Source organism: Electrona antarctica (assembly GCF_951216825.1).
Source record: "Electrona antarctica genome assembly, chromosome: 4".
NCBI classification, from domain to species: Eukaryota; Metazoa; Chordata; class Actinopteri; order Myctophiformes; family Myctophidae; genus Electrona; species Electrona antarctica.
The window spans coordinates 30668859-30691060 of record NC_136809.1 but is presented as its reverse complement, the minus strand read 5'-3'; the positions used below and the strand labels follow the sequence as shown (position 1 = coordinate 30691060).

The 22202-nt window shown below is 40.6% G+C and overlaps 1 protein-coding gene across 2 annotated transcripts; it reads left to right on the top strand.

Annotated features, from left to right (window-relative positions):
• Positions 1-2702: 2702 nt before the first annotated feature.
• On the top strand, positions 2703-20710 carry LOC306921788 (uncharacterized protein). Of its 2 annotated transcripts, none has more exons than XM_079499088.1 (13): positions 2703-3454; positions 8014-8126; positions 8423-8528; positions 8734-8811; positions 9576-9691; positions 13151-13241; positions 13590-13724; positions 14278-14430; positions 15249-15475; positions 16385-16568; positions 16891-17046; positions 17168-17509; positions 17807-20710. In XM_079499088.1, the coding sequence occupies exons 1-13, from the start codon at positions 2975-2977 to the stop codon at positions 19196-19198; spliced, it is 3573 nt and encodes a 1190-aa protein (XP_079355214.1). In that variant the 5' UTR covers positions 2703-2974; the 3' UTR covers positions 19199-20710. The 2 variants fall into 2 exon arrangements, with proteins under 2 accessions (XP_079355214.1, XP_079355213.1); XM_079499087.1 differs by having other exon boundaries at positions 13590-13736.
• Positions 20711-22202: the final 1492 nt, after the last annotated feature.

Genomic DNA, 22202 nt, shown 5'->3' with positions numbered 1-22202 from the left:
CCTTCATGAAGGGCCTCCTCCAGGAGCTGCAGAGCGCCTCCATCCCACCACTGCCACCATATGTAAATGAGTCCGTTTGATGAGGGCTAGGTGCACAGAAAAATGACAAACCAGAAATCTCAATAAGTTGCCGAGAATTTATTTACTCCAAAAATAATTAGTTTCCAAAAAATAATGTTCAAAAAAACTTTCTCAGGAAAAATATTCTTTCACAACAAACTTACATCATATGCTTAAATTCAAGCATCCAGTCTGGACATTACCAGTCCTAACACTGTAGGGCAGAGCTTCCCGCATGGTGCCCCTTCTCTCTCCCCAATAGAATGACTACCTACATTCCAAACCCAGGCCTCTGACTAGTGGCCCGAACCATCTGTCTAGTGACAGGTTTGCTCAAAGTATTCACTTGTAAATCTAGTGAACATGTAACCCAGAAAACATTTCCAAACCTTTACCATAACATTGTCAATCCAAAGTAATTTAACAACCCAGGTTTTAAACAACCCGTCCCTTTGTAATCATGCTAAATAGTATGCATTACCAGATACATGCACCCCTTCAAAATGGTGCAACCCAATCTGAATCCTCCACCTATAAAAGGAGCAGTGGATTCGGTGATGACTCCTTTGTGCAACTTTGACCAGGAAATGAGGATGGTGTGAGTAGTGTGTGTGGTTGACAATATAGTAATGCTACTTAAACTGTTTGACGTTGAAATAAATAAAAGTATGTTTGACCAACCAATTGTCTGTCCAATTTATGTGGTGAAATAAATGAATATATGTATACCAAACTGTAGAACAACTGATTGCTAACCTAGCCGGCATAGTTAGCAAACAGTGACTCTGACAGAAAATGTGGAAAATAATAACGGGTTAGGAGGATATATTGTAATGAGGTTATGATAAACAGAAAATGAAAATGAAATACAATTAAACATGTGTGGCTCAAGAGGAAAAGTGAAAAGCAGTGAAAAGCAGTCTGTCTTTATCACAGGATAGCATATGATAATACCGTAATGCCATTATTTATATTTACTAAACGTATCTAAAATAAATGACCATGTGTTTTGCATGCATATTTAAGGGGGCCTTTTAGTCCAGGGCCCTTTGTTATAGAGTAGAGTCAAGGGAGGCAGGCCCAGACTCAGGGTCAGGGGCCCAAGAGCTCAGGGGGCTGTTATTAAGTTATTAAGCCCCTTGACGAATAGCCTAGCTAACATTCACTTTGTAGATGTCACAAGAAAGAAACCACCATGATAGGATTATTGAGGGGCATCTAAAAAGCAAGTGCAAAACACCAATGTAACCTGTAAAATGAAGCATCTCATTTTCGAGGGGACCCACATGAACAAAATACATAGAAACATACAGTACACAAAATAAATACAGATAATCTACAGATACATACACAAATAGCTTGCTCACCCTCACATCATCAGCTGTTAAACAACGGAGAAAGAAGGGCACAGTTCAAATAGGCCTACATCCTTGTCATTACTCAAACTTGTCAGATTAGAAACATAAACAAGTTGAAACAAGATGTGGATGTAGGACCTGAAGCGACTGAAGGATGAAGAGATAGAGGAAGATTATTCCAATCAAATGGGGCTTTGTAGTAGAAAGACCTCCGTTCAACCACATTAAAGATTTTTAGTATTTTAAAGTAAGCTAAGTAGGCTAAGTAGTACTGTAGGTGAGGTGCAGGTGTGTTAATGTGGTGTTTGCCTATGTGTAGCATATGCTTCACACTTGCAGTTGAAAAGACTTATTGTGGTGTTGACTGTGACAGTGTGCCTGCCGGGGGGGCAGAGAGGTTACCGTTTGATCCCCGTCTCCCCTGAGTTAAAGTGCCGAAGTGTTTTTGTGCTAGATGCTGAACTGTGCTCCCGATGAGCAGGCTGATGCCTTGCATGGTTTACTCCACTGTCTGTGTGTGTGTGTGTGTGTGTGTGTGTGTGTGTGTGTGTGTGTGTGTGTGTGTGTGGGGGGGGAACTATGGATGCACATTGTAAAGCGTTTTGGATAAATGCACCATTTACCATTTACAAGTCTGTCTGTACCCAGGGGCCCTTTCTCTCATAAACCGCCTCTGCCCAAAGGATAGTGCAGGGCTTCAATTATACAGTATTTACATGGGGCCCATCACAGTAGCCTGAAACAAGCCTGTAGCCTATTGTTGTTACTGAGATCACATCACACCTGGTTCAAATCAACTGTGGCTCGATGCCTTAGTAAGTAAGTAAATGTGTTACACGTTACCAAGGTAAATGTTTGGACAGTGACAGAGAGATAGATGGGAAGCCACACAGAGCTATGTAGTGTTCATGTTCACTAGAGCATGGCTATACTTATCTGTTCAGTAGAAAAGGGCAGATATGGGATAGATATACTGTAGATATCATAAGAAATACTGAGCGTGCCTATATAAGTTGAGTCAACTCCATTGACTGTATGCAGCCGCTTGTTTTTGGAGAGGATGTGTTTTTTACAGCCTCTGAGCCTCCCTCCCCTTGAAAGAAAAGGATGACCTCATCCCTCTATAATGACCCCCTCCCCTTCACATTTCACTTTCTCTCCACATTTTTCCCCCCTTTCTTTTCAGGCAGGCTGCCAGACACTTCTGCTTGGCTGTGGCTTGTCTACTCATGAGGCACTCCTCTTTTTCTACTCTTCTTCTCTCCTTCCATCAGTTTCCTTGACACGGCACAAGCAGCTGGGAGTGCAAGACACATGCTGTTCCTCACGCGTAGCGGAAGGCGCAAGGACACTTGTTTCCTTTTTGCAGGCCAAGTTAGGATTTCTTACAAGACAAAACAGTGAAGAGATTTATTTTTACTTTCAAGCTTGAAATTTTTAAACAGACAAATTATATTCTGTTATTAATATTGTTTCATCAGATCTGTTATCATCTTGTGTTCCCTCTGTGTCTGTGATGTTGGCTTGAAAACAAATCTCCAGGAGAAAGCCTCACCATGTCAGGCGGAGTTGTTAGGAAAGTCCAACCGTTTACCATTGGGACCAGACTTTCTGTCCCCACTGAGCACAAATGTTGTGACATTGTGGACTTATATTTACCAAAGTCTGCCTCGAATAACTCGGAACAACAGAGCAACTTGGACGAACAACAATCTGTTGCTGCCAGCCAGAGCCATACCGAGACTAGTTGTCCTGATATCACTGATGCCCATGATGTGGCCGAACAGGTAAATAGTCAGGTGATGGACGATGATGAGACAGAAGACAGAAACTCCATGTCCCCCACCGTTTCCTCTCGCTCCATCAAGAAGATAGCCATCTGCAGTAACACTGAAGCTGTTGCCACGACATCCAGGGACTATGATACTACTGGGGTCCTGGACAAAACAACAGACAAGGAAAACAGCATCCATCCGTTGTCACAGCTGGTACCAGGAGAGGAAGAATTCGTTAAGAGGAGCAACTCACACTGTAAGGTAGGTACATGCAACTAGTTGTGTTTCAATTAATCTCATTGGCTATTGTGTCTTTCATAGCTGTGTCAAACCAAGAAACATAAATACTAGTCCATTCAAATTGAATTGTCACTATATGGAATGAGAAATGTATTTCATTGGCTTTAATTTAAAATTGAAATAGCAAATTAAATGTAATATCATTTCTAAAATGGAATTGGATGGAGATTGCTTAAAATGAGATAATAGTAAATAGGTCATGGTAAACTATATAATGACAGTAATTTGTCAAAATACAAAACCATCAGTTTACAATAGATAGATAACTAATAGAATTCAAATTGGCAAGTTACTGTGGCTCTGCCTCATGCCTATACAGTCTCATTTTCACGAATATGTACTTACAATTTTTTTTAATTTGACCTCAGAAACAACGATTTAGTAAATTTGGGGTCGCTATGACTCCCTTGGATTGTTTCCAGATACAATTGAAAGTTTTCTCAGATTAACTTCTGGCCCAGTTGCTTTTGTTTGGGCAGTTCAGTGCATCACCAATCACTAGAAGGCTCTCCTTAAGTTAATTACTGCTGAATCTGTCCACAGAAAAGACTCCAGATACCATAGATAGATAATTGAAGGGTTTTGGCGTTGAAAATAGCAAGGTACCACATCTGTGTGTAACACCAACTTCCACATATCAATTAGTAAACTACAACCCAGAAATACTCGTGTTTCAAATCGTATGAACATGAATCATTACACTGTTAAAAATGCAAACCTTGTGCTTGACTTATAAACTAATGTAGGACTTCAAACAATAGACAGCCATAGTGTGCTCAGAATGCTTATGAGCAGTTATTGATTTCTTGGCCCCCAGCAATAGTCATTAAGTTTTGGGCATGGGAGACAAACAAACTGGGTGAAATGGTATTTGCAGATATTCTTATGGCTTTATTTGTTTGTGAGTCAGTATATGCAATAGCTAAATACGTCAATTGTGTAATAGTAGAAATAGACAATGTATAAGCTTACAACGTGTCACATCGCATTGTGAGCTTGTAGACTGACTGGCTATTTTCAAAATAACGTGAGAAATTTACCAATTTTGACAATATACGACCAAATAGAGTTGACATGACGAAAGTGTTTATAAGACATTCTGCTTTATTGTCTCGGCTCTCCGCCAGTCCGAAGGCGTGGCTGAGATATTTTTCCGCCCCTGTCTGTACGTGTGTCCGACTGTCCGTCTGTGAGCAGCTAATCTCTGGCACCGTTGGACCGATCGGCATGAAACTGTGCACGGAGGCCAAGGAGTATGCGTGCACAGTTTCATGCCGATCGGTCCAACTGGTAAAAACCAGTCTGCCCCAAGTTTTTCAATGATGATGGCACTATAACAGGGCCCTTCACATTTTGGCCATGGGTGTAGAGTGGCTGGTAGAACAGCCGGATGATCCCAGGCTCTCCCAGAGTTAGTGTCGAAGTGTCCTTGACTCTGAACCCCTAATTGTTCCTGATGAGCAGATCAGTGTGTGAATGTGTGTGTGATTGCACAATCTATATACAGCGCTTTGGATAAAAAGTGCTACATAATTAAAAGCACATTTATTTGAGCCGTAGGTCGCACAATCAAAATATCCTGTCCCCTGGATTCCTTGGATCCTGACTAATTGTGCCAAATGCATTTTCCATAATTTAGCTTTTTCTTTAAAACACACCTTTTGCTACAACTCCTACAACCTTTGTCCAAAGCTCACACAAATCGGTACACATTATCTCTGAAGTATTGTGATCAAGATATTATGAGCCCATTCCAAGTGTCTGGCTATGACTTCCTTACAAAGTTTTCAGGCCCTGGGCAGGTCTGGCGGAAACCTGTGCACATTTTTCTAGTTACTATTAATGTAATTAATTATTAGAGGAGAGAAGAGAGAGAGAGAGAGAACAAACTCATATGAAAAAGGCTAAACAACAAAATTAGAAACAAAAACATGAGTAGACACGATTGGTACTGGAACACTATAAAATGTAATCTGATAAATAATTCTCACTCCTGGTTGAAATTGGTGTCCTGTAAAACTAAAGAGCTGGGAAGATGGGGAGACCCCTGTAATTGAACAAACAAAATAAAACAAAATGTAGTCACATGTCTACCGTATTTATTTATTTTCCACTTACAGCTCCATGTGTGCACCACAAAGACCTGGACATGTTCTCTCTCTCTCTCTCTCTTTCTCTCTCTCTCTCTCTCTCTCTCTCTCTCTCTCTCGCTCTCCTTTTTTAATAATTACAATTTAGCAAGTTACAATCAGAGATTAAAAAATAAATAAATATATATAAATATATATATATATATATATATATATATAGAGAGAGAGAGAGAGAGAGAGAGAGAGAGAGAGAGAGAGAGAGAGAGAGAGAGAGAGAGAGAGGAGAGAGAGAGAGAGGAGAGAGAGAGAGAGAGAGTTTCGATCATCAACATTATGACAGAGAGGGCCTTTATTCTGCCTTTATTGATAGTAGTCAGTGAGAGAGAAAGAGTCAGAGACGGGAAACTGGGAGAAAGAGTAGGGGATGACATGCAGCAAATGGTCCACCAGGCCTGGGAATCGAACTGGAAGCAAGTTCCCACTTAGATTGCTTACTATATACTTACTATAGCTACTGTAGCACGTGCCCTAAGCATTAGGGTATTGGGTCGTCCCACGCCTATAACAAATATTTAGTTTTAATAAAAAATATCACTTACAACTCCTAACTGATTGAACCGCTGGATTGGTAACTTATCTCAGGTTATTGTCCTGTTGTGGTGAACATCAAGATCTGATTATTCAATCATGTTAGAACACTATGAATTATTTGTAAATTATATTTAACCCAGGCCTGCCAGGCAGCGGTGGGAGGGAAGTAGGGGGTGAGGGAGAGATCGAGAGAGAGAGAAAGGAACTTGGGCAGCAAACAGAGGAGCAGTTATTTGGAGGTGAGATCATCCTTTTGGCACTCGCACCCTTCAACTTAGCCCCAAGGAGGTAGGCGGAGACTCCACACTCTAAAAACGGGGGTTCATTAAGGGTTCGTTTGGAGATACAAAAGGGGAGCCAATAATAAGCACAAGACCTCATGGGAGTGGTGTCAGAGTTCATGAATCCTTTATGAAGGGGTACTTCAAGGAACCCTAGTGGCTTGCTGCTTTACACTGGAGAACCCTATGGTACCTGGAAGCCCCTTCACATTTGTTTGAGTGGTCAGAGATTCAAAAAAGACACATTAGCTCATGTCTTTATTGAAAACGCACATCACATGGTAACAACCCATTGTGTAAAGTATAATATATGTGTTTTTGCTACTAACCAAATAATGTTATTGGTCCATAATTTTGCTAACTTGGATCAAGTCCACTAAATAAACAAGTATGTCTTTGTCTCTATTTTATAGATGCAGAGATGTTGACACATTCATATATTCAGTACATACTTAATTATATACTGCAGAGACAAAACAACTTCACACGATGCAATACAGTGAAAGCTGGTTAATTAGAGTCACAGCTAAATGTAAATTATATACAATAAAGACAAAACAGAAGAAAAAAAAGAAGGGGAATACCCCCTCCCCCCCAACTATGAATTGTACTTGCATCCAAGAGAGATCCTCGTGACATTTAAAGAGATGGATAACAGCAATGCGGACACCTGTGTTCAGTCCATACAGTATATCCACAGCAGAATGAGGCAGCAGTCTACTCTATAGTATATAATGTGTTGCTGACAACAGCCGTTTGTGTGTGTGTGATAAGAAGCAGAGCTAACAGATTCCAGATAACGCCGGAGACACAGGAACCTGGCGGCCTCACAGACTCAGCTGCACATTACATGATGTAAGAGGTCCTGGAAGTCTCTGTGGTGCATGTGGTCATTGGGACAGAATGCAAGGCCGGCCATGTTGCCCTGCAAAGTTGAATAGCAGGAGTTACTTTTTAAGAGCAAATGTGGTTAGGGTGTAGAATTCCCGTCATCAAAATATATCCATACAGTAACTGCTAATAAGCGGTATACTACCCTTTTCTATTAAGACTGTGGGCTGGGCAAGAAATCAACCTACAGTATCACATAATACTTCTTAGTCGCACAGCTCGTGCAATGAAGTGCTCTTAGACATTTTAGAGCCACACAGCAGAGCTAGAAGGGGAGGTCTGAGTCAACACAATAATAAAGAGTCTGAGGGGCTCAAAGTACATAATATGAGGCGCAAAAAGCTCAATACTTACAAAAACAGAGAGAATAGGCTTTTGTAACCTTTTCATCGTGACTGCTGAATAAGGACAGCTCATTCATTCAGTCAGAACTCCACCTCATGATTCATACAATCATGGCATGATAGGACATCTCCTAACCAGAAATGCTGCTCTCTGTATAAGTCACTGGCATGGTATCAAGGTATTCCTGTAGAATCAGATCATAAATATAACTTAACTAATATTCTTGTTTTCCGCTGTTTAAATTCCATGTCAATGACAAGGAGTTGGATGTCAAATGGACCATCATTTGAATGGTTAATGCAATGGTGTGTTTTCTGCATAGAATCCCACTCAGGATGAAGATCATGGACAACTGGACACTGACCTGAGACAGGAGAAGGGGCAGGAGGAGTTGACCTTGAGGAGTCCTGTTGGGGAGAAGACATCAGAGCACCTGTAGGTCTCTTCTGACCGCTCCTGCAATACAAATACTGTATTCAAAAGAATGAAATATAGACTACATTAGAAGAGTACTGATGTGTGTGTGTGTGTGTGTGTGTGTGTGTGTGTGTGTGTGTGTGTGTGTGTGTGTGTGTGTGTGTGTGTGTGTGTGTGTGTGTGTGTGTGTGTGTGTGTGTGTGTGTGTGTGTGTGTGTGTGTGTGTGTGTGTGTGTGTGTGTGTGTGTGTGTGTGCGTGCGTGCGCGCGCGGCGCGCGCGCGCGTGCGTGCGTGTGTGTGCACGTGTCATGTAGTTTGCGCTGGCTGCTAAATAACTACCAGCAGGATGTGAGGCTAGCTCTGGACGTGTCGTCCTTCTACCAACAAGCTGACACCATACTTTCTAACATCAACAAGAAGGTATGAATAATAATACTAATGGCAATACTAATAGTAATACCAATTGTAATAATAATAATAACAATAATAATAATTAATAATACATCATTAATTCACGATATTATTATTAGGGGTATTTTGTTTTGTTTACATGGAAAAATAAATTGCGTCGGACATTGTGTACATAACATTTTAGGACAATCTCTGTAACCTTTGAATTTTCTAGAGTAGTGTCCTCACTGGATCAGCTAAGCTGAGAAGCAAGGAGTTACCTGACATTCAGGAGATTGCCTTTCAGATAGCAGTAAGTCCTACATCTTTATTCTACACTATACTTTTTGTATTTAACTTATTCTGTTACCGATCCTTTTCTTTCTTTCTTTCTTTCTTTCTTTCTTTCTTTCTTTCTTTCTTTCTTTCTTTCTTTCTTTCTTTCTTCTTTCTTTCTTTCTTTCTTTGTACATTCCACACATCGTGGTTGTTATGTAATGCCTCCATCTGTCCTTGGTCTAGTTTTGAAGTGAGTGGGTCTCTTGAAGCTTGTAAACCTGCTGCAGTTAAGTTGTGTCATTTCCCTCCATTGCAACCCCCCCCCCCCCACACACACGTACATGCGGGCATGCATACAGACGCACGCACGCACGTACATGCACATGCATAAAGAAACACGTACGCACACACACACACACACACACACACACACACACACACACACACACACACACACACACACACGCAAGTGTGCACACACAAACACACACACACACACACACACACACACACACACACACACACACACACACACACACACACACACACACACACACACACACACACACACACACACACACACTACTATGCTCCATGCTCACAGACACACACCCTCATCTCTGCCCTCGCACAAACACACACACACACACACACACACACACACACACACACACACACACACACACACACACACACACACACACACACACAATACACTGCCACCCCAATAAACACAAACAGCCACAAGTGCAGTTTCTCTTTCTCTCTCACACACACCCTGGTCCATGCTCTTTCCAGATGTTGGAAGAGACTGCATTACGTCTGTCAGACCTTCATCCCACCCTGGCAGCAAGAGTGACACAGAAACAGGCCGAGGTCCAGGGGAGCTGGATCATTCTGCAGAACCACAGCAGGTACATACAGTACTGTATCCGTCTCACAGCAGCTAGTTACTGTAAAATAAATACATTCATTGTATTCTCAAGAATATTCAATGGTCTTTGGAGTTTGTTCAAGGCCTGGTCATCGACGATGAAACAAAATAGTCTATCTGGGGTGGTGTTAACAAACTATATAAAGATCATAAAGAATCAATTACATAACCTATAGGGAAATATTTCTTAACACGTACAACAGTAGAATAAGCTTCAGTTCCTAGAAAAACAACCTTGCTGTTTCAAGCAACCAATAGTAAGGACTACTACTGTGACCAGAGCCATAGTGCCCACACCCTATTATTACCATAATCATAACAAGATTGTGTATTGAGGAAATACCAATACTGCAATAGGCATTTAATTAAAGTGCTAAGAACTTAGCTTCACTAAACTAAATGTACTCAGCCAGGCTATACTTATATTGAGTGTTGTGTGATATGCAGCTAGCGGAGTATTTCTCTGGGCATGCTCTGTTGAGTGTTTGGCAACACCCTGCTTGGGCAAAGGATCAAAGCATGGTTGAATTATGACTTCATATCCAACACTCGGTCCCCAAAAGCTGACATCACTAAAACAATCCCCATGAACTTATGGAAAACAAACCTCTAGATGAAAAGGATAATTATACCAAATTAATCATGGAAACACTGCCTGCGAATAAAACAACAGAGTGCTGGCTCTTATGTAACAAAGTGTTTTTGCCCAGAAGAGACCTTTAATAGCAACTGAAGTCGATTTTGAGATTAGTTTTGCCCTATTAAGCTTGGGAGTTTCTTTTCAGTGCAAATTTAAGATAAACAACATGACACTGATATGAGGGAAGCTAATTCCTGACATTCTCTCTAAAATGTGTAATGGCTGAGCTGCCAGCTGCCTGACTGAGTCAAACATATGCTATTATCAGCAAATTGAATATACTGATAATATCATGTATGTTTTGTGAAAGCTTTAGCCAAGAAAATATTTACACATGACAAAAACCCTGGATATTCAAATAATGTGTTTTTCAGCAAACAACAGAGTGCTTGTTTATTCTCAATGATGCCAAAATCATACATGGGGTAGCAGGTTTTACCCAACAGCAGTAAGCAATACGTTGTTCTCTTGAAAGGACTTCCTGTGATAATATATATAGCTCCTAATTTCTCCACCAGATGTGTATCTTACTTAGAATCGTGGTATGGTCCAGTGAGAAGTGTATCTTACTCAGAAGTGTGGTATGACATGCATGTGTGAGATGACTACAGCTTTAGAACAGATTGGGTCAGTTCCGTTCCTATGGGGCTCATCTCTCCTTGGATTGTTTGAGTCATATTCCTAATTAATGTTGAGATAAAGCCAGCTGCAGAGATGCTTAATGCAATGGTTGGTTGAATAGTGGTTTGAGTAATGTGTAAATAATGTAAGGGAGTTGGCAGTGGAATTGCAGAATGATAGGGATACCATCCTGTATGGTCACACACAAAAGTTCGATCTCTGAAACAGGCACACATGTTCCAATGAAATGTCCTTGACCAAGACTGAACTGCTTGGTCTATATTGCATAAGCAGTGTCAGCTGTAATTAAACTGTTAAGAGAACAAAATTCCAAAACCATTTCAATTAAATGGATTTCCTTTTTCTTTTGGATACCAAATACTAAAGTAAATCTGTTCAAATATTAAAAGAAAACATATCTGCATAGTGCATAAATCAAGCGGCACCTTGGAAGAATATCTCATCTAAAAAGATACAAAATCAACCTGACAAGTAAAGGCGCAACTGATTTTCGTAGTAGATGACATAACAAAATGAAAGCAGGTAAAACATGTAGAAGACAAGTAGGACAACCCAAGCCAATTAAAATAAACCTCAAGCATTGTCTTGGCCTCTTGGTTCCAAGACCTCCCATTTTGTCTCCTCCCTCTTTTATCTCTCCTTCAAAACAACTGAACCTCTTCCTGAAACCATGAGCTCACCTCCTCACAGTGAGATGACATCATGCTCTAGAACCCTGCCAGCCGCCCGTCACCCGAGAGACAAAGGCCTCTGTCTTGTCTGCCTGTCGAGGTCACGGCGGTTACCTAGCATAACATTAGCTAATGTACATCCTGTTGTTCTGACTCACATTCCCAAAGACACGTAGGGACATGTCATGCTTTTAGAAAAACAATCATACATAGATGACACGACGACAGACATGACAGTGTTTTTGTTTTGTTGGACCACAATTGAAATTGGACCACAATTGATACATCTACAGTCTATAGGGTGTGTAGGATGGGTGACAAATTCCAAATGTACTTTGTCAATGAATTTAGCTTTCTCTCTCCATTCTGTCATAAACTATAGTAAAACCAAACCAAAACAGGGTGGCGGTGGCTCAGGGGGTAGAGTGGCTGGATGGTAACTGCAAGGTTGCCAGTTCGAACCCGGGCTCCCCCAGAGTTGGTGTCGAAGTGTCCTTGCACTATATATTTCTAAAACTATGAAACATTTCAAAGATTTCTTTACAGGCAAACATGTCCACCGTAAGATGAACCTAAATAGGTTTGAATGGGGTTTCTAGTTGTAAGTATGTAGGACTAGTAGCATGCCAAAGTTTGTGCTATTGCCATTGAGAATGCATTGGGCGTTTAAGTTAAATAACTCCGAAACTACAAATCATTTCAAAGTAAAAAGTTCCAGCATGTGTCTCCACAGTAAGCTGAATTATAAAAAGTGTGAATGGAGTTTCTAGGTGAAAGTGCTTTTTTGACGTGCCAATATCTGCCATTGAGCCCCATTGTGAATTTCTCAAATTTGAAAGCACTATATTTCTAAAACTATGAAACATTTCAAAGATTTCTTTTCAGGCAAACATGTCCACCTTAAGATGAACCTAAATAGGTTTGAATGGGGTTTCTAGGTGTAAGTATGTAGGACTAGTAGCATGGCAAAGTTTGTGCTATTGCCATTGAGAATGCATTGGGCGTTTAAGTTAAATACGGGGGAACAGCAGAAACTGCCTGTCATAATTTCTCCCCCCTCCCTATTCCAAAGTCCCCCCAGGTACATTATATATTTAAATTATTTTCAGCAATGGTACACTTATTTTTTCAGTGGGTATACAGTATCTTGTTGAGCTGGTCATTTTGAAAGTAGATCTCACGTCATAAATGTGTGGGCACCCCTGGTCTACACATTCTATATGTGTAGACTGGTTTCATTCTGTTTTTGGTCTTAACTACATTTGTACTGTATGAATTACTGACTGGAGTTCAGTGTCTTGTTCAAGAACACTTCCACATCTATCTATCTATCTATCCATCTATCCATCTATCCATCTATCCATCTATCCATCTATCCATCTATCCATCTATCCATCTATCCATCCATCCATCCATCCATCCATCCATCCATCCATCCCCTGACAGAGTTTAATAGTATACTATACTGTACATGTTTCTTTTACAGAAATGAAAAAGCAGATCATTTAAATAGTCCCGCTGAACGTCATGCTCAACTTGATGCTGCACTGCAGGAATCCAAATCATCTGCTGCTAAGGTACAAGCTCTGCCCACTGTCACATATTGTTTTTGTTTTGTTTTGTTTTAATCCAGTTGTCATTATATACAAAACAATCCCCAACACAGATTTTTATCTTGCATGGCATTAACTGCATGTTTTAACCTTGTTACCTTGTTTTACTGTATTTTGTACTTTTGTTCTATCATTTATTTGTTTTCTTCTGTATACTGTCTTTTATATACTGCTTCTATAAAACACATTGTAATTGGCTTGTTGACTTTAATTGTGTAGTTTTCCAGCCACTGTGGCCTTTTCGGACCACAATGTTTCCTGTCATGGTTATTAACACAGTGTTATCTTTCCTCTGGTTCGTTGTTCTCAAAGACTCAATCATGGCTGGAAGACAACGTTTCCATGATAGCCCCGACTCAGCACCGGGTGAGCTTCAACTGTCCTGAAACAGTCAGTATGACACAGGAAGAGGTCAAGTCAATGAGACCTGGATATAGACCTTGTTATGTAAGACTAAGAGTAAGCATTTACCAAGTGTTCACATCCATAATGCTATATATTTATTCTATAATAATATAATGATTTGGTCATTAAAATATAGAGGAAACAAATCTAACAAGCAGTAGTATGTCAACATGTAAACAGTTAATATTCACCAAAAACATCACCAGGACTTTTGTGTTATCCTTGTATGGCAAATTTGCATTTTTGACTAATAAAGTATTCAGTCAATAAAACCAAACCATGTATTTATTATTATTATTATTATTATTATTATTATTATTATTATTATTATTATTATTATTATTCATGTTTTGCCATATCTGTAATTAATTTTATCTGTGTCAATATGTTTTCAAACATTCCAAAAACAAAACATTCCTATCCTCACATCCCTCAAGCCTTTTGAACATTGAAAACTTTAACTTTGTCAGTTTATTATTGCAACTTTAATAAGGGGTTCTGCATCTCAGCAATTGTGTAGAGTCCAAAAACGTGATGAAAATCTAATACATTTTGGAGGTCCACCAAATGTTACCAATAATGTCTCTTCTCCCAGGATTCCACTCTGATCCTGAAGATCAACCAACTCCTGTCCAGATGTGCTGAGCTCAGCATGGACATACTGGACTTAGAAACTGAACTGGTGTCCAGGTGTGACCCGGCAAACTCTGACCTCGACGGACTACAAGAACAGCAAGACAAACTAGAGGTGTGACTAAATGAACTATAGAGGAGCTTTTCATCAACAAAACAATACTTTTCTCCCCACCTTTAATCCTAGGTTTCATCCAGCTTGGTGGAAGTTTCTCTGATGAAACTATGAAATCTATGTTGCTTGCAGGTAGTTAAGTGAATAACCACCTAAGCCCGTTTGACTTACTGGACCTAACATGTCGCAACACAAGCGTTGTATTGATCTGCTATGTTTGGCGAATGTTCCCCCCGGAATATGGATGCTGGGATTCAAGTGATAAAGATGCTTGTCTTTAGAACTGCATGAACCCTTGCTAGCCTTTGATAGACTCCTATCAGAGCCTTCCCTCTTGTGCTTCCTGTACTCTGACATCTCGCTTGTTTATTTCAAGAAAGGAAGTGAGCTCAGCAGGAAATATTCAAGATAATTATTCAGGAGTATTTGCTTTGTAGTAAAAAGAATGATGCACAGTATAGTATCTTGAACTAGTGTGTTCTGTAACAGTGATAGTCTATGCTTAGTTCAGAGTAGACTGGCTTGGTGTTGAGCAAGTCAGGAATGTATTGTTGCATTGTGGGATGTTCCTACTTGACTATCCAAATGATAAACCTGCATTCACCTTCTATTTATTCATTTGAAATGTCTTTGGAGGATAAGCTCCTTGAGATGCATCATTTTCAAGGGGGTCCTCACCCCCGTTTCCTCTATCATCCAGCCCAGCAATCCTGTCAAGTCAGCGCTTACTCTAACTTAATAAGACAGGGGATAATTGCGGCATATGCTGGGGGCATAAAAAGGATTGGTGTGATATGGTTCTGTTGTATGGCTTTTAGATGGAGCAGGAGATGATGAGAGAGGATGTGCAGGAGGTGGAGGTACAGATACAGAAGCAGTCCTGCAGCCTCCAGGCTTTGTCTCCTGAAGAGGTCCGTTTTCTGAAAGAGGCACGGTCCACCCTGCAGGCATGGGAGGAATTAGGGTGTAGTTTGGCAGAGAACCGGTTCTCACTACAACAGTTCAAACAACTGCAGCACTTTCTGAGGGCCTATCTGGCCATGATGTGAGTCATTCCACTATTTGCTGTTACAAAGGATTTCTTTATTATCCTTTTTTTGTCATCTCACCTTCATTTATTTTTGAGGGGCACTAGCCCCTCCTATGCACAGCTTTGTGTGTGTGTTTGTACTTTGCACGGAATGTGATGATTTGATTGGCTGAGAAAGGAATGTGATGATGTATGATGCAGAGCCATAGAGTAAGACAGAGTTACGACATTGAGGGGGCAGAAAACAGCCTGGTCACGTGGTTCATGTACAAGGCCAGACTCCATTCTGTAAACTTCCGGTCCCCGTTTGAAGCCTTTAATTGGGGACAAACCAATAGAAGTCTATGTAGAAGAGCCATTGGACTGGCCCCATGAAGTGAACGGAGTTGTCGTAACTCTGTCTTACTCTATGGCTCTGGTATAATGATAAGAGCGCCCCTCACTTCTCACAAGTGTGCTTTTTATATTTTTGTTTTACCTTTGTTTTGTCCTATAATGTACTTTATATTATTAAACTGTAAATGCAGTACATTTAGTATTATCATCTATTTGGAAGTCAAGCGTGACAATGTGATCTGCTTGTTTCACATACCTGTTATTATTCCATGTCATGCACATAGTTTATTCCAATAGGGCCATTTGAAAAATGTGACAGCTACTCAGAGAGAGCTTTTTAGTGGATAGTGGATGTTTTCGGTCGCTTTCTAAATCCTAACTGTTTTCTGATATGTTATTGTATAGCTACAACTAAAAATGGCACAAATGCTGTCCTAGATTGAAGGGGTTAAAGATAGAATAATAAACATTAGGAATACATTTTTGTTCAAAGTAAAAGTGTATGGAATTGGAAATTAACTTGTCACTCTGAACTTAACTTGTCACTCTTCACAAGATGCTCCACGTTTACCACTGTTTCCTTTCCAGCTCCTGGGCTGAAGAAACCAGAGCATCCATTTTCTCTGAAGTTTCAATGCAGAAGCTGAGACAAGCAGAATCAACTGAGTTCTCTGACCTGGACCTTGGAATTCAGCAGAAGTTTAAAGACTTTGATCAACTCGTAGAAGCTGGACAAAATATTGTCAAAGACCGACATCACCTTGCAGACATCGTAAGTTCTTCCACAAACAGAGAAATATGTACTTATATATTTGTTTTTGTGGAGATTTCTTTGTATTAATTATGATGTTTCATTATTGTCTACGATGGTTTTGTAGTTAGGTTGACTATCCTGTAAGCAATGTCTGGGGCATGATCCTAAATGGCCACTAGTTTTGACTCTGCCAAAGTGTCCTTGAGCAAAGTAAATAATCACAACCCGCTGCATGCTCTGTGTTGACCATGACCTCTGACCCATACTGTACGTACAGTAGAGGGAAAGCAGAAGTGTCTTTGAGTCACACACACAAAACAAACCTCTCCTCTCTCCACAGATAAAAGAAAGAACTGAGGAATTGCAAAGCATGCTGGGATGGATTATGGTCCACTGGAAGGCACAAAAAGCCTTGCTGGGTCAGCGAAAGCCAGCTTTAACACAGGAGTCTGATCATCAACATAAAGTAGCACCTACACAAGGCGGAGGGCCACAGGTAGGAGATACTGGTGCACATATAAGTGGGTTCTGGTTATCAGTACATATATAGTCCACAAAAAAGAAATGAAAAAAAAAAAATAGAAAAGAAAAAAAAGAATGATGCTCCTTCTTCACAGGTTCAGCCTACACCATCAGTGTCGATGGAACCTTTAGGAAGTTTCCGTCCGGAGCACACACAGGCGCCATCAGCCATCCAGCTCCAAGGACCTCATGCAGAACCGACAGAAGATACTGCTTTTCAGGGAGCAAAGAACAGCAAACTGGCATTCATTGTCCAACGAGACCCTTCTGATGAGTCAACCATTTCTCCCAGTATTGTCCTGGAGGAGCCCTGTACCACAGTGACGCCGCTGGGGGGGAGCATCAGTGTCATTCTAACCCTTGACCCACAGCAGCCTGAGGGAAGCCAGGCCCAGAGGCCTGATGAACAGCCGATATCGCCAGAGCCTGTACACAGGGTTGGTGCCCATTTAGTCACACATTTATTTATGCTCAATGTTGGGTACTGTTTAAGTCTATACAACAGTCTATACAGTACATTATATATAACAGGTAAATAACTTGCTCACTGGTTTGTTTGGGGCATGTGCATAAGATTATTGTGTATTAGTATACAATAGTGCATGTAAGCTCATTACTTGAAGATTTGAGATGAACTGAAGATTCACAGCAGTTCCTCAGTGAATATCTACATATCTACTGTGTATAAGTGCTCACTGCTTCCATTTTTACATATTCCATTTTCCATTTAACAGGTCAGTACGTATTTACATGTCACCGATGGAAACAAAGAGAGCCCTGATTGCAAAGACGGTACATTGGAAAACACATGTGCCACGACACAATCCAACCCACCTACAATGTCTACCGCCGCCACCACTTTCCTACCCAAAGTCAGCACTGTGCTCCTCCCTACATCTCCAGCCACCAACTCCTTCTCCACTTTAAATGTGAAGCCCACAGCCAAGAAGAGGAAGAAGTCCATCCACCGGCATACAGTGACTGGCCTGCCTGAAGTGGACTGCATAGAGGGAGGAGCTGCTGTGTCACATAGAGCCAACACCTGGCCTCTAAAGACAAGTGGGAAGATCTCACCTACCAGCCCAGTAAACACAGAGCTCCAGCTGTACATAAAAAATAATTCACTGGTGACAAGGGCAGAAGATGATATTTTAGCTAATATTTGTACCATACAAGGGGACTCCATGAAGTCCCCAGGGACGATCGGTGATTCAGAGAAGACCCCGTACAGCATCCCTCTGGGGTCAACGCTAAGCTTCGACTTGCCCACAAACTGGGAGGGCATCTCTCGCATCACCTCCAAAGACCTTAACATTGGAAGAAAGCCCATAGATAGAGCTGAGGACTTCGTCAGTACAAATGGTCTCTCAGCTACTCTACAAAGACCTCCAGGTCAAAGCGATCATGCCAAAATGCCATCTAAAGTTATCACAAAGACCTTGGGTTTAAAAGCAGAGAGCAGGATTTCGGAGGAAGATGATATGGCCAATCCACAGGACAGTGTCTCAAATTGTGTCTCTATCTATCCTTCCCCTCTGGAGAAAGATTGCAATCATTGTAGCCAGCCAGAGGCTGGCCCTGCCTTGCATCAGTCAAGCTCCTTTCACATCCATGGATTCAGTGAAGAAGTTGAAGAAGAAGTTAGCACACAAGAAGGTACTTTATTTGTGCGAAGGCAAAGCACTGAGCCTGCCCAATGCACTCAGTCTGCACCTGAAAACACTTGCACCAAAAATGTACACACTCGTCACAAATGTTTAAGTGTTCATACAAAGATTTGTGACCTCAAAGATCATATCTATTGCTCTCCTAAGCAGCAGCAGCCACTCGCTCGCCAAACTTGTCTCATCACCCAATCAGTGAAGGAGGGTCATTCCCCTGCACCATTGAAGTTGCAGGGTCCGGGCTTGGGAAGAGCCAGTCGTGTTGTGGTCTGCTCAGAGGAAAACTGTGCTGTGTGCTCGTATGATTCAGCCCCCAGGATGGCAGCAGGAAAGGAGACCCCACACAGCCAAGTGTCAGTGAAGGGATTACATCCTGTTCATCCAGACCACTGGCAGTTTGAAGAGGTGGAGGATGAATTAGAGGACATCTGGAATGCGGTAGACCGGGAGAGGGCTCCCTGACCTGTATCCAGAGAATGCAAAATGAAAATATTCTTAGTAGTAGTTAATAGTCTTTCTGTCATTAGGCTGGTAATCCCTGTGTGTTGAAATGGCTAAAGACTCAGCATATGTATATGAGTGTCACAGTATGTACTCTGTATAGTTGCCTTCCAGTGGTTGTTTGACCACCACAGGTTACATTATACACACCATAGCCTACTCAAAACAACTTGTGAGGGTTTGGGCATTTAGCTGACCACCCCCCCTGTTGTACACATAGACATGACCATTAAACTAAAGGATTTAATGTGTGAGAACTTGAAGGCACCAGGGCACTGGCTCTTGTGTTCCACTAGATGGCAGCCAAGTTTGCCTACAAATCTCTTTTCATTTTCATTTCAATTTCAGCCAATCAGGAGAGAATAGCTATTTATGAGCTTACATTTTTATATTGTTCCAGTTCTAATTTTGTCTGCTAATTTGTTTGTGTTCTCACTTTTACACTTGTTTAATCTGTGCCCTGACTGCGTTCTCTATCCTAATTGGATAAAATTGGTGTCCTAGTTTCAGTTTTGGTTTCTGAAAATGCAATAAAAAGCTGGAGAGACATGGAGACTCCTGTTACTGCAACAAACACTATATAGCAATGAGTACAATCACAATATAGATCTTTTAAACACTTATTTTAACTAAAGAAAATCACTTACACTACCTTTAAAACCAGTATCTCAACATAAAATAGTATTGTGTTAGATTATGTTTTCACCCCTGTGAGTCAGTCTGCCCGTCTGTCTCTCTGTCATATAAACTCTATTTCCCCCTGTACTGTAGCTTCCTCATGTCCTGATGGCTGCACCCCACAACATTTGTTTTTCTTTCTTTTTTTTAGCCCCTCCTATGTCCAGCTTTTGGTGTGTGTGTGCACATAGTTTGTCCTACACAAACATTAAAATGCCTTTGACAATGAATGGACAATTTTAAGTGTTTGTGTAAACACAAACATTGCATAACTCAAACATTGATGATGAAGGTGAGGACGCAAATTGTGATTGGCCAGAATGAGATGAGATGATGTATGATGATGTACGATGATAAGAGCACCCCTCACTTCACACGGGTGTGATTTTTTTTTAAACAAATGGGTTCCCAGATTGCCCCATGACGGACACAGCCTTGGGTAGGCAACCCAGCCTTGCAGAGATCTGCCCTCCAAATTGGAGTGCAAATTTTCTGATGTCACTTTATGATCTGCAGTATTGGTGGTGTGATTATTTTTTTTATACTTGCTCTATATATTTCTTTGTGGACATATCGCTAAAGGAATGAATTTGCTACTTATTTGTTCTTTAAACAATAAATAAAAAATAAATAAAACATGCTAAATGAAAATGGCAAATGTTGGATATATATTTGAGTAATTTAACGCATGCTCTTATTCAAAGTGACAGTGAGTGAGCAGAGTTTGTCACCTGTACCGGCCCACCTAGCCATAGCGAGGCCCATCTAGAATCGCATTTCTGGCTGCGCCACATTACCAGGATCCTGGATGGCTTGATTCTATAGGCTTAGAATAATTGATATAAATATTGTTTGGAAATCTCTATATGGGAAAAATGGATGGGGTCTGGATGGATGGAACCAGAAAATGGCCACCACTGCTTTGCCCCTGTAACGATATTGGATATAAAAACCAAACAAACTCATCAATCAAGTCTTTCTGTCATTTTTTCTTCCCTAACTTCATTAAAAAAATAAAGACCAATACAATAATGTTAAATTGACGACAACTATCTGTTCTGTGGTTCTTGTCATTTTGTTAGCTGCCACATGCTCCTGCTTTCTTGGCTTTGACCATTTCCAATTTCTTATACCAATTCATACAGTACAGTCCTTTTTGGAGTTGTATGCTGCATTAGTACTTACCAATGATGTTTTTCTTTATTTTCTCTCTTTCTCTAGATGTTTTTAATGTTATAACAATGTCATATCATTTATATCATAAAAGTTGACATGAACTTCAATTTAACAAACATAAATTATTATAGTGGAGACTAATGGAGCAAAACGTGCAAAAATGCAATTCTGAGGTCAATGACTCCTCAAGGTCACCAGGAGGTCAGTCAGAAAGTGTTTCCACGTCTGAAATCAAACCTTGGGGTGTGTAGATGATATGCTGAAAGTTTCATGCTTTAGTCATAAAATGCACAATACCTTGGCTTCCATATATGAGCTTAACTATGTAGATTGGCTATAGCAAAAATATTTGGTGTAGAGGGAAAATGTATAAGTGCCCATGTCTCACTCTCTCTCTCTCTCTCACACACACACACACACACACACACACACACACACACACACACACACACACACACACACACACACACACACACACACACACACACACACACACACACACACACACACACACACAATCTAAAGTTAAAATCTACAAAGTAGCTAGTATAAGTAAGTAATAAGTAGGCTACGTTTTCATATCATTGTAGTGTAGTAAAAGTACGATATTTAACCACCGAGTTCATTCCACATAGTGTGGCTAGGGGGCAGTATAACATCAACTCTTGTTGATACCAATGATGTTTGTTGTTTGGAGTCTGAGAGATCTGAATCCAGAGCAAGACTGTCATTTGTAGTATTGCCTGCCCTAGAGACAGTCAATTTCATTCACAGTGAATTTGAGATTGGTCTGCTTTTCTTAGATAGTCTTGGCTATATTTCCAACAATGAATTAAGAACAAGCTAAAATCACTGGTAAAAATAGAATTCGGTTCATTTGTACGTCTTTCACTGAAATAACTGTGGAAGAGGTGGAATTTCGTTCTTGTTACACATAATTAGGAACCTATCGAAAGATGTAGCATAGTAATGGCACTAGTTTGCAGTTTACAAAATAGGCTAATTAAGGGGCCTTGCAAACGGGGAGCGATAAAACGCCTATATAATCATATATACCCCAAATAAATAAACATTCATAAATTAAATAGTTTCCAAAACAACAAAAAATATA

Bases quoted from the DNA above. Each gene is read 5' to 3' on its own strand.
- LOC306921788 (XM_079499087.1), top strand. From the start codon at position 2,975: ATGTCAGGCGGAGTTGTTAGGAAAGTCCAACCGTTTACCATTGGGACC. The intron at 3,455-8,013 runs GTAGGTACATGC...TTTTCTGCATAG, and splicing joins GGAGCAACTCACACTGTAAG to AATCCCACTCAGGATGAAGA. The intron at 13,242-13,589 runs GTACAAGCTCTG...TTGTTCTCAAAG, and splicing joins CCAAATCATCTGCTGCTAAG to ACTCAATCATGGCTGGAAGA.